Source organism: Trachypithecus francoisi, unplaced genomic scaffold (genome assembly GCF_009764315.1).
Source record: "Trachypithecus francoisi isolate TF-2019V2 unplaced genomic scaffold, Tfra_2.0 Lachesis_group10, whole genome shotgun sequence".
NCBI lineage: Eukaryota > Metazoa > Chordata > Mammalia > Primates > Cercopithecidae > Trachypithecus > Trachypithecus francoisi.
In genome coordinates this window covers 97,500,680-97,513,031 of record NW_022681455.1, presented here as the reverse complement: position 1 = coordinate 97,513,031, position 12,352 = coordinate 97,500,680, and the positions used below count along the sequence as shown (strand labels likewise).

Genomic DNA, 12,352 nt, shown 5'->3' with positions numbered 1-12,352 from the left:
ATGTTCCCAGGAACAAAAGTCTAAACTCTTCCCATGGGCGCCAGGCCCTGTGCGACCCAACCTGAGCTCATCTCTCTCTTCCTCCTCTCCTCGGACTGTCCCTGCCAGCCACTGTGCTCTCACTGCATTGGTTCTGCGCTGTTCCTGGAGCCCACCAAGCTTAATCGTGCCTCAGGGCCTCACACATGCCGTTCCCTCTGCCTAGAATGCAGTTCCCTGCTCTTCACAAGGTGAGCTCTCTCTCTTCCTTTAGGTCCCAACTCAGCATCCCTCCTCAGAGACGTTCCCCGATGGCTTCTGCCATCATCTAAATCACCTCTCCAGCCACTCTTCACCACATCCTGAGAAAATTCCCTTATAACTGGCTAAGTTCATCTTATTTTACTTTATTTTTCAGCTCCCACTACTGTAAGATGAGCTCCAAGAAGATAAGGACATAGTCAACTTTTTCTGCCATGTCTCCAGCCCCTCATACAGTGCCTGGCCCACAGTAGGGGCACAGGCACTACAGGCTGAGTACTATAAAGTTTAAACCCTGGCAAGGGGTCAGGCTGACCACCCCACTCCAAAGGCAGACAAGGAGTCGGGGTGAAGCTGTGTGACTTAGGCAAAGAGAAGTTCCTCTCTGGTCTGAGGTTAACAACCTGTTCAATTTTAACCTGCCACCTTTTATGTCCAAAGGAGTCCTTTCTGACTCATTCTTTCCAGGCAGGGGGGACTATTACAGGGTGCCATGGGGTGCTGTGAGCTGGGCTATACTTACCCCTGGAATGTGATCACGTCTCCTCCCTCCCTCCCAGATAAAACCCAAGCATAAGCGAGATCCTGGAGGTGATGTGAGCCATCTTAGGCATTCCAGAGAGCCCCAGCCTTTGCACTGATGTTGTTAACATTATGATTTACTTTCCTGTTGTATTTTTTCATCTCAGCTGCAGCTGCTTTCCCCACCACTAGAAGAATGTTTAAAGTAAGAAAGTTAATTTTTCTTTTTCTTCTAAAACTTTCTTTTTCTTTTTCTTTTCTTTTTTTCTTTTTTGAGATGGAGTTTCGCTCTTGTCGCCCAAGCTGGAGTGCAATGGTGCGATCTCGGCTCACTGCAACCTCCGCCTCCCAGGTTCAAGCAATTCTCCTGCCTCAGCCTCCCAAGTAGCTGGGATTACCGGCACCCACCACCATGCCTGGCTAATTTTAGTATTTTTAGTAGAGACGGGATTTCACCACATTGGCCAGGCTGGTCTCAAACTCCTGACCTCAGGTGATCCGCCTGCCTCGGCCTCCCAAAGTGCTGGGATTACAGGCATGAGCCACCGCACCCGGCCTAAATCCTTTTAAAGTTCTAACCAGTCTGAGCTGAAATTAGAAAATAGTTTTAATACTTTGGGGGATGCTGCTTAAATTCCTTTTTTGCAGAGTTTGATAGTGATCGTTAAAAAACAGTGTGTGATATATACAGGACCTACATCTGTACAGCCCCTTTCTACGAGTGGGTGACCTTCCCGTGGGTAGGGAGAAGTAGGACAGCTCATTTGTCACAGATCTTCCATTTCTTAAGTTGATTTTAGAACAACTTATTTGAGTCCCAACCCTGGGGGAATGGGCGGAGAATATTAATCCCATTTGTCAGATGAGGAAACTGAGACGCAGAGGAGGCAAACGATGTCCCCTGAGGTTGACAAAGTATTAGGGTGGAACTGGAAGCAGATTTGAGTCCCCAGTTGTGCCGGGTAAAATGAGAAAACAATCTAAGGGAAGAACGGAGCAGGTAGAGGGGGTTGGAGGGGGTAAAGGGGAGTTGAGGGGTTAGAGGGCAGGTACAGCTTTGCCATGGAGGAGCCTTAGGGACATGAGCACAAGGAACTGGGAAACAGGAAAAACTCTCGTCTTACTGCAGCAGGCTCAGCTGAGGGAGTCGAGGGAGGCAGTCCAGCAGAGTCTTCAGGCTCTGGTCACTCAGGAACTCGCAGGACAATCTGTGAAACCAAGCATGTGGATGAGGTGGGGAAAACCTTCCCGGAAAGCACGGCCTCACAGCCAGAGCCTTCTGGAGACGGGACCTAACCAGGGTCACCTGAAACATTCTCGCCTAGCGCTGGGTCCATGGGTTATCCATGGGGCTGGAAGAAGAGGAAGGTCTTGTAAGTTTGGAAAATACGGGGTTAAGCCAAATTAAATGGTTTTGTTTGCTGCAGAGCTTCTCTGAGGCTGTGATAGGCTGCTGTGCATTATGAATTTCCAAGGAGCTATAGCAGACTTTTCCCCAAACTAAATGGACTAGCAGAATTAATTTTTGAGGGCCATGAAGGTCAGTGTTCTGCAAAACATGTTTGTTAAGAAAAGAATGTGGCTGGGCATGGTGGCTCATGCCTGTAATCCCAGCACTTTGGGAGGCTGGGGTGGGTGGATCACCTGAGGTCAGGAGTTCGGGACCAGCCTGAGTAACATGGCAAAATTCCACCTCTACTAAAAAAAATACAAAATATTAGCCAGGCGTGGTGGTGCGCACCTGTAGTCCCAGCTACTCAGGAGTCTGGGGCATGGGAATCGCTTGAACCTGGGAGGCAGAGGTTGCAGTGAGCCAAGATCACACCACTGCACTCCAGCCTGAGTGACAGAGTCTCCGTCTCAAAAAAGAAAAAAAAAAAGAAAGAAAGAAAAAAGAAAAGAAAACAATGCTGCCTCAACCCAGATGAGTGGGTATGACAATGGAAATTCAGCATACAACAGGTCAGCAAAGGAGACGGGACTGGCTCAGGTCTCTAGTTGCCCACTAACACCAGACCAACCAGCTCATCATTGTCCAGATAATTTGTCAGAACCCAGTGCATTTAGGAGAAACTCCAGATACCTCCCTTGCTGTCTCTGCTCTAGATGGAGGACCAGGACGACTCAAGACTCTGAGCGCCCTGGGGTTTACATACAGCCCCTTCCTGGGGGGCCTGGAGCCACTTCCCGACCCCGCAGACCTCTACTATGTTCTCCTGCTGCCTTTTCCACCTTCCCCTTCCTCTCCTTCTGTTCCTTCATCCTCTGCAGGCTGCCCTCTCCCCTCTCCGGGGCCTCCAAGAGCCTGGTCCATCTCCGCTGCTTTCTCCTCTGGCTGGTTGGAGGGGAGGCATGGAGTGCAGGGACCCCACATCAACTGGCTTGGTGAGCTGGGGGGCAGGGTAGGGCGGGAGGAGCAGTCTATGGTCCTGGGGCTGGAAGCCTCATGTTGGAGGCTCTGCCAGGGCCCAGGCTGGAAGCCCAACTCTACCCTTTCTGCCCCAGGGACTGGGCATAGGCTGCTGAGGCACAGTCAGGACTGGGGCCTTCATTGAGGGGTGGTCTTTCCAGAAACACTTCCCGTATAGCGTCCTACCAGACCCCAAATACACCATGGGTTCTCGTTGGCAAAGGAGGTGCTTACACCCTCCTTTTATTTATTTATTTATTTTTAAAGCAATGGAATCTTTACTCTTTACCACATCCCACATGATATGCCCGTATGTACACAGGCAAAGTGGACCTGCAGTGCTTGAATTCAGGGAGTGGGGATGGAGCCCCACTATCTATCTTCCCTGGCTTCCCCGGTGGAACCCCAGCACACAGTTGGTTAGTCACTGGACTTCAGCATTGAGTACCTTGATGACTATTTATAACAATAATCCTGCAAGTGATCACAGTACTCTACAGTTGGTAAAGTGCTTTCATATTCACTATTGCACTTTCTCGAACCACAGGTGACGGGAGGGGGCCCTGAAACTCCCACCTGTGCTCAAACCACCCAGCACTGCCAGTGGGCTTTATTATTTATTTATTTTTAAAGCAATGGAATCTTTACTCTTTACCACATCCCACATGATATGCCCGTATGTACACAGGCAAAGTGGACCTGCAGTGCTTGAATTCAGGGAGTGGGGATGGAGCCCCACTATCTATCTTCCCTGGCTTCCCCGGTGGAACCCCAGCACACAGTTGGTTAGTCACTGGACTTCAGCATTGAGTACCTTGATGACTATTTATAACAATAATCCTGCAAGTGATCACAGTACTCTACAGTTGGTAAAGTGCTTTCATATTCACTATTGCACTTTCTCGAACCACAGGTGACGGGAGGGGGCCCTGAAACTCCCACCTGTGCTCAAACCACCCAGCACTGCCAGTGGGCTTTATTTATTTATTTATTTATTTATTTATTCTTTTGAGATGGAGTCTTGCTCTGTTGCCCAGGCTGTATTTATTTATTCTTTTGAGATGGAGTCTTGCTCTGTTGCCCAGGCTGGAGTACAATGGCACTATCTCAGCTCACCATAATCTCTGCCTTCCGGGTTCAAGCGAGTCTCCTGCCTCAGCCTCCCAAGTAGCTGGGATTACAGGTGTGCGACACCATGCCCAGCTAATTTTTGTATTTTTAGTAGAGACGGGGTTTCACCATGTTGGCCAGGCTGGTCTTGAACTCCTGACCTCATGATCCACCCACCTTGGCCTCCCAAAGGGCTGGGATTACAGGTGTGAGCCACCACACCAGGCCCCCAGTGGGCTTTTTATATGAAGCTTCCTCTGTGAGTGGTTTGCCTTGGCCAGAAGAGCCTGCATCCCAGTCTCCTTGTGTTCCCAGGATGTGGCCCAGCGCTTGGTATACAATAGGTACTTAACAGTCAAATCATGTAAGAGTGCTTTTTGTAGCACTGACTGCAGTGCTACACAAAATAAAATACAACACTTAGAAGCAGTTTGGATCTCAATCTAGACCAAACTTGTCCAGCCCACATAGCCTGCTGCATGCAGCCCAGATGGCTTTGAATACAGCCTAACAAAAATTCGTAAACTTTCTTAAAACACTATGTTTTTTTTTGGTGTTTAAAAAAAATTTTTTTTTTAGCACATCAGCTATCACTAGTGTTAGTGTATTTTATGTGTGGCCTAAGACAATTCTTTTTCTTCTTCCAATGTGGCCCAGGGAAGCCAAAAGATTGGACACCCCGATCTAGACTCTAGAAGGGTGTGGTGGAATAACTTGCAGCTCATCCTATACTGTGGCAATTTAGTATTAAAAGGCATCAGTATACACTCTGTGAAAACAACTAAGAGACAATCAGGGACCAGTGACCATTGGATGACTTTAAGGAATTACCATTAATAGGGTAGGTCTGGACCAGGCGCAGTGGCGCACACCTGTAATCCCAACACTTTGGGAGGCTCAGGCAGGTGGATCACTTGAGGTCAGGAGTTCGAGACCAGCCTGGCCAACATGATGAAACCCTGTCTCTACTAAAAATACAGAAATTAACCAGGTGTGATGGCACGCGCCTGTAATCCCAGCTACTCAGGAGGCTGAGGCAGGAGAATCACTTGAACCCAGGAGGCAGAGGTGGCAGCAAGCCGAGATCGTGCCATTGCACGATCCTGGGCAACAAGGCTTCAGCCTGGGCAACAAGAGCAAAACTCTGCCTCAGAAAAAAAAAATAGTGTAGGTCTGATAATGATTTTATGGTTATGTGTTTGAACCTGGAGAAGGACATGGGAAGGCCATACTCCAGGGGGTCAAACTGGATTATCTGGTTAGAAGGGCTGGAAGGGCATTTGAGATGGGGCTGGAAAGCAAGAAAAAAGACTGAAGCAAAATGGAAAACACAGATGCTATGAAAACACAGTGCATGAAACTATAGAATGCAGCTAGTCGATTATGGCAAACAGGTAGAAACTGAATATGCAAATAGACAAGGAGTAGACGGTCCTGTGGACACATGACAACATGGATTTGATGAGAGAAGAGGTTGTTTAGGTGAGGCAGGTTTTGTCTTGGATTTCTTTATTTTAAGGTAATTACTGTAATAGAATCACCACAATGACAATAAAAGGAAAGGCTGACCAGCCACTGTGCAGATGAGGAAGCTGAGGCCCGGGGAGTTAAAGCCCTTTTGAGCCAAGAGTCCTGATTCCAGGTCCAGTCTCTGGTCCCAGACCCAGGTGTTCTGGGGTGAGTGAGGTGATAACCCCACGGAGACAGGGGGTGCCTTGAGGAAGGGCTTTCAGAAGTGCTACGCTCCAGCCATGGAGGGGGGTCCAAGTGAGGGCCCGGGTGAGGCTCCAGGGGTGGGGTCGGAGGTAGACAGGGCTCCCAGGTGCCCTGAGTTGAGTGGATGGTGCAGGTGAAGGCTTCCCCAGACCAGCACAACATCTCCCAGTGGGAGACATGTGCTGCCTAAGGCTGGGGGCTGCCGAGAAACAGCCAAGTTTCTACCAAAGGCCAGGGGACTCTCGTGGGGCAGGGCTGGTGGGAAGAAACCAAGAAAGACTCACCTGGCTTCTAACCAGGAAGCCCCCTCCCAGGTCACTGGGCAGATCCCCACATGGCGCCCTCTGGGGCTGTGTCTTCGTTACTTACTGGAGTTCCAAGGGTCCTGGGCACTCCTTCAGAGTGGCACAGAGGTGGGTGAGGCTTGGGGGCTCCAGAGGACACTCACTGAGGCTGCAAAGGGGCAATGGGCAGGGCAGGGGATCAGAGAAAGCCCAGGGTCCCTGGCTAGCCCCAGGGGCTCTCTCCTTCTATCATCCCTCACTCTAAGTGGGAGGCCACAGGCCCCTTCCCCTGTGGGGCACTCGCTACCCTCCCGAATCTCCCCTGCAGCCCCCATTCCTCTTGCCCTGACAGCAACAGTGCAGGACCCTGAGTTCCCAGCTGCCCTTGTCAGTGACTCTCCAAGTCCTCCCCACCGCCCCCTCCAGAGCCCAGGCCACCATCCTCATTCACCTTGACCATTTAACACCCTCTGGGCTTCCACTCTTGCCTTCCTGCAATCCCTCTCCGCCCCGCAAGTGTCTCACATTTTTTTTTTTTTTTGAGACGGAGTCTCGCTCTGTCGCCCAGGCTGGAGTGCAGTGGCCGGATCTCAGCTCACTGCAAGCTCCGCCTCCCGGGTTTACGCCATTCTCCTGCCTCAGCCTCCCGAGTAGCTGGGACCATAGGCGCCCGCCACCTCGCCTGGCTAGTTTTTTGTATTTTTTAGTAGAGACGGGGTTTCACCGTGTTAGCCAGGATGGTCTCGATCTCCTGACCTTGTGATCTGCCTGTCTCGGCCTCCCAAAGTGCTGAGATTACAGGCTTGAGCCACCGCGCCCGGCCATGTCTCACATTTTAACACTGCAAATCTGACCAGGCCTCTCCCTGTTACCCTCTGTGGCTCCCCATTGCCCTGGGGCTAAAAGTGAAATTGAAATGTCCTTCCCAGGGCCTCACTTGCCTCCACTTTCCTGGAGGCCTAGAGAGAGATGGGGCCAAGTCAGGGTCTCACAGCCTCTCATGGCAGAGCTTGCAGATGGGGAGTGCATTTGTGGGGAGAGAGGCCAACCCCTTTCTTTCTGGAAAATGGGTGTTCCCTAGAGCTGATGGAGACCCCAGGCAGGGAGTGGCTGAGCTGCTCTGTTTGCTTCACAGAAATGTGGAATCTTCTCTCCAAGGAGAATGCAGGGCATGGGCCAGCTGAGCTGCCCCTCAGGGCCCAGAGCCCCCCACTCCCAGCACCCCTCACACCCACCACTCTTTCTTTTCCTCTTCTCTTAAACTCCCTCTCTTCCCTCCATCCCAATCCCCAGCCCTAGCCCCTGCCAGCTCTGCCCCCTCTGACGCCTCATCCCTGTTGTGGTTACCCCCAAACAAGAAGTGCTGGGACAGTACCGGAGGCTCCTGGGGATGCAGCGCCGATGGAACCCCAAGAACTCGGCTCCAGCTGGGAAGTCTGGCGAAGATCCAGTGGCCCATATATCCCTAGGAGGGGGATCATTTAGAAAGAAGAGTTCAGATCACCCCCACGGACTCCCAGGCCAGCCCATATACCCCTAGGAGGGGGATCGTTTAGAAAGGAAGGTTCAGATCACCCACATTGGACTCCCAGACTTGGAAAGTCAGGGCTGGAAGGCATCTCAGAGACAATGAAGTCACTCGATCCTAGTTCAGTCCCTCATTGTTCAGATGGGAAAACTGAGGCTCAGGGAAGGGAAGCCCGAGTTAGAAAAGCCAGCAGCTCGTTCCTGTCCAGGTGAGCAGGCAGGAGGATCCAAGACAGAGCCTCTCTGACCATTGCTTGGCATCATGTGACTTCTGCCTCCCTGTATGTCAGTTCTTTGGGCTTCAAGAACCCAGGAGTTTCCCAGAAACAGAGATCCTATCCTGGGAAGCAAGACCACCCAGGCTTGAGCCACCCCTGGCTCCTGACAGCCCACCTGTGTGGCAGTGCCTTTTCTGGACACATTAGCTGTGGATTCTGTCTGCCCAGCCAGCTGCACTTGAGCCCACCCTGTCCTCTGCCACTGCTCCCAGCTGAGGCCAAGAGGCCTGATCCCACTAGAGGGCAGCCGGGAACATCATGAAGAGCTAAAATGGTATTGGTTGTTTACTGCGAAGACATGGAAACTTTTTTTTTTCAGAGCACCAACGGCCCCTGCCTTCAGAGCGTGAAAGGGCAGTGACATGTATGAAGGGGTGAGTGTACAAAATTCCCCGAAAGGCAAAAGCACAAATATTCTCCTGTCTCCTCCCACACAGCAGCAATCTGCTGGCACCTGCTCTGCTCTGGTACCTCTCCCAACCATATCCCTTCCTTCCTCCCATCTGCATTGCCTCCTTCCAAGGGGAAAACAGGGCAGTTGATTACTGACAATTTACAGGGCAGCGGGGGAGGGGGCATTAAACCTCGTGTGCCCCACCTGGGTGGTTTAACTGAGGACTGAGTGGTTAGCATGGGTCTGGGGGGTGGGGGACCTGCAGCAGATGGGGACCAGAGTGGGAGGGGACTCCCCCACCCTGAGCATTCCCTTCTCACCTGCCTGTCTTGTCCCCTCTCAGGAGGATATGTTGGCTCTCAAAGCTGGAAGCAGAGAGGAGGCAGCAGTTTAAAAATGGGCAAAGACCAACTTCCCTGGTAGTGGCAAGAACCCAGACTGGTCAGGGCAAGGAGGGCCTGGGGTGGCCTGCTTTCTCAGCAAACAAGAAACAGATTAAGCAACAATTACACGTATCAAGGCATGTGCAAAACACACCACTGACATTTCTCATTTGATTCTCACAATGAACAATAACGTAAGAAGTTCTTCTTTGTTGTTGTTTCGAAGAAAGGGTCTCGCTCTATTGCCCAGGCTGGAGTGCAGTGGTGCAGTCATGGCTTACTGCAGCCTCAACCTTCCCCAGCCTCAACTGATCCTACCGCCTCAGCCTCCCAAGTAGCTGGGACTACAGGCACGCCCCATGATGACTGTCTAATTTTTGTATTTTTTGTAGAGATGGAGTTTTGCCATGTTGAGCAGGCTGGTCTCAAACTCCAGGGCTCAAACGATCCTCCTGCCTTAGCCTCCCAAAGTGCTGGAATTACAGATGTGAGCCATTGTGCCTGATATTTTTTTTTCTTCAAGACAGAGTCTCGCTCTGTTGCCCAGGCTGGAGTGCAATGGTGTGATCACAACTCACTGCAGCTTCAATCTCCTGGGCCTAAGCAATCCTCTCACCTCAGCCTCCCAAGTAGGTGCATGCCATCATGCTTGGCTAATTTTAAAAGTTTCTGGCCGGGCGCGGTGGCTCAAGCCTGTAATCCCAGCACTTTGGGAGGCCGAGACGGGCGGATCACGAGGTCAGGAGATCGAGACCATCCTGGCTAACACGGTGAAACTCCGTCTCTACTAAAAATACAAAAACTAGCCGGGTGAGGTGGCGGGCGCCTGTAGTCCCAGCTACTCGGGAGGCTGAGGCAGGAGAATGGCGTAAACCCAGGAGGTGGAGCTTGCAGTGAGCTGAGATCCGGCCACAGCACTCCAGCCCGGGAGACAGAGCGAGACTCCGCCTCAAAAAAAAAAAAAAAAAAAAAAAAAAAAAAGTTTCTATAGAGGTGGGGGTGGGTCTCATTATGTTGTCCAGGCTGGTTTCATACTCCTAGGATCAAGTGATCCTCCTACCTTGGCCTCCAAAAATGCTGGGATTACAGGGGTGAGCCATAGTGCTTGGCCCCCAGATTTCTTAAAACTCTCCGAGGACAATCCAAAGAATGTGTGAGGCAGAGTCAATGAACTCTCTAATGGTGGATTTGGAGAAATTTGAGCATCCATGAGGCCATACTTATTCATTCATTTGATTATTCATTCATTCAGTGGACACCCATCACATGCTCTCTGGATCTGATACTGCCCAAGGTGCTAAGGATGATAGTTCGGCATGAACTTGATGGATGAGGGGCTCACGTGGGAGCAGATGGCCTGTGGGATGGGGGACAGAGGCAGGGCTGGGGGCGGAGAGGCACACTCACCTGATGTCTAAGTGGAAGAGCCACTGCAGAGTGGAGAAGCACCGAGCTAAACCCAACACAGCATCCAGGGACAAACCGTTCTCACTGAGGCTGGAGATCACAGAAGTGGCACAATGGAGGTCACTCAGGACCCAAACACATCCTCTTTGTGGTCAGGGCACAGGGCAGGGGAGGGCTCCCTGGTCCTAGATGACAGAACCCACTGAACCCAAGATGGTCAGAGAGCGCCCCTTTCAAGTCCTCCTGGTGCAGATGGGGAAACGGAGTCCCAGAGAGAAGCAAGGTCTCGCCCAAGGTTATGAGACATGTTGGTGACACAGCTGAGATAGGAACCCAGGTTTGTGATGGATCTGAGGAGTGCTTTCTGGCTGGAGCTGGGCCTCGTTTTCTCCACCTGATAAGGGAGGGGTGGTGCCCAGTACAAAATGAAAATGTGGGGTCTCTTGTTCAGAAAGCAGGAACAAAGCGTCTCCTTTCTTTCAGGGTCTCCTGTCAACTTGTCATTGTTTTCTATTTACTATTTAATGCTGCACTCCCCTCCCACGGGGACACGGGTAGGGCGAGTGTGGACCCTCACAGCACCAGGTCACAAGTCCAGAGTAATAAGAAGATGACATGAGGATGTGTTAAAACCTGCAGTCTTCATGTAATTTGCCTGCAATGGTTAGGCCTTCCTTCCTTCCCAGGTGCAGGCCCTGAACAGGAACCAAGGCAACTCCCTTCCTTCCCAGCATTGCACAAAAAGAGGGTGTGAGCAGGAGATCCTTAGGCCACAGCACTCATTCCAGAGATTGTAGCCACCAACAGAGGCCACGCCTGCAATTTATGTATTTACTGACTGGGAACCAGGAGCTCAGAGAGGGGATGTAACTTGCCCAAAGTCACACAGCAAAGCGTGTGTCACAGAGCCAGCCTGGAATATAGTACCTGTGACCTCTCCCCAGGGCTCCTCTGGCTTTGGCCCAGAAGAGCTTGGGAGGAGGGAGCACTCTGTGAGCCAAAAGGACGGAGGGCATTTAGGGATCAAGAACTCTGGTACACTGCAGGCAAATTTTGGGGATTGCTCCCACACACTCTCTGCCAGGTACTCAGGGCTCCTTGGCAGCCCTGGGTACCCTGCTTGAATGTCCTGTCTGGTACAAACCCTCCCTGCCTACCCTGACCATAGCCCAGCTAACAGCCCCAGCCCCTTCCGGCACCCCAGGGCCAGAATAACAGCTGCCAGCCGTTAGTCATACTTCGCACCCACACCTGCCATCCCCAGGGTGGCCTCAGAAAGCCTGTTCAGAGCTGCAGAGACAGGTTCCAGAAGCGAAACCTTGAATCAGAAGTGGGATTATTGAGTCACAGACTCTCTGAGTAAGAATCATCTATCAGCTAGCCTTCACCGAGCACTTACATTGTGTTGGGGCAATTTTCATGCATTTTCTGATTTAATCTTTACAATAACCCCAGGAAGGATGGGGATGGGACAGAGAACGCTCCCCCTACTTCCCCCCACCCTCCGCCCCACCCCACCCCAGCCTCAGAGGCTCTGTCTAGCGGGTTACTCACTTCAAGGACTGCAGAGCTCCCAGTCCTGGGAGCAACTGAGCCAGCCGGGTTGCACCTTCATCCCCCAGAGCATTGCCTGAGAAGCTGGGGGTGGGGAGAAGGGAGGGGAGAACATCAGCAGGTGGGGAGTGGGTTGCTGGCAGCATGGTCCCTGCATTACAGTTACTCAACTTCCTGAAACTGGACACAGCCCTGGGCTGCCAGGCCAGATCTCAGCAGATCTTGCATGGGCAGCTGTTGTCTCCCCTAGGTTCTTATTCTGAGGTTCATGGACCTCTGGGGGACCAGGGGTGAGCCTCCGAGTGTGTCAGACATGGGGGATCTGTATTTTGGGAGGAAGAGTCACAACTTTCACCAGATTCTCCAAGGGGTTTCTGATTTCAGCAGGGAAAGAACAGTTGATCTAAATCTTTTTTTTTTTTTTTTTTTTTTTTGAGACGGAGTCTCGCTCTGTCGCCCGGGCTGGAGTGCAGTGGCCGGATCTCAGCTCACTGCAAGCTCCGCCTCCCGGGTTCACGCCATTCTCC

General features: G+C 51.7%; 1 protein-coding gene across 8 annotated transcripts in view; it reads right to left on the bottom strand.

The window, feature by feature from the left end:
- NLRC5 (NLR family CARD domain containing 5) overlaps positions 1-12,352 on the bottom strand; it is a 93,999-nt gene that overhangs the window by 27,488 nt on the left and 54,159 nt on the right. For all 8 annotated transcript variants that reach the window (XM_033218486.1, XM_033218490.1, XM_033218492.1 and 5 more), the window contains 6 exons: positions 11,826-11,909; positions 10,272-10,361; positions 8,802-8,846; positions 7,658-7,747; positions 6,368-6,451; positions 1,887-1,970 (listed from right to left, as the gene is read on the bottom strand). In XM_033218486.1, the coding sequence (XP_033074377.1) occupies positions 1,887-1,970; positions 6,368-6,451; positions 7,658-7,747; positions 8,802-8,846; positions 10,272-10,361; positions 11,826-11,909 (477 nt within the window). The remainder of the gene's footprint in view (positions 1-1,886; positions 1,971-6,367; positions 6,452-7,657; positions 7,748-8,801; positions 8,847-10,271; positions 10,362-11,825; positions 11,910-12,352) is intronic.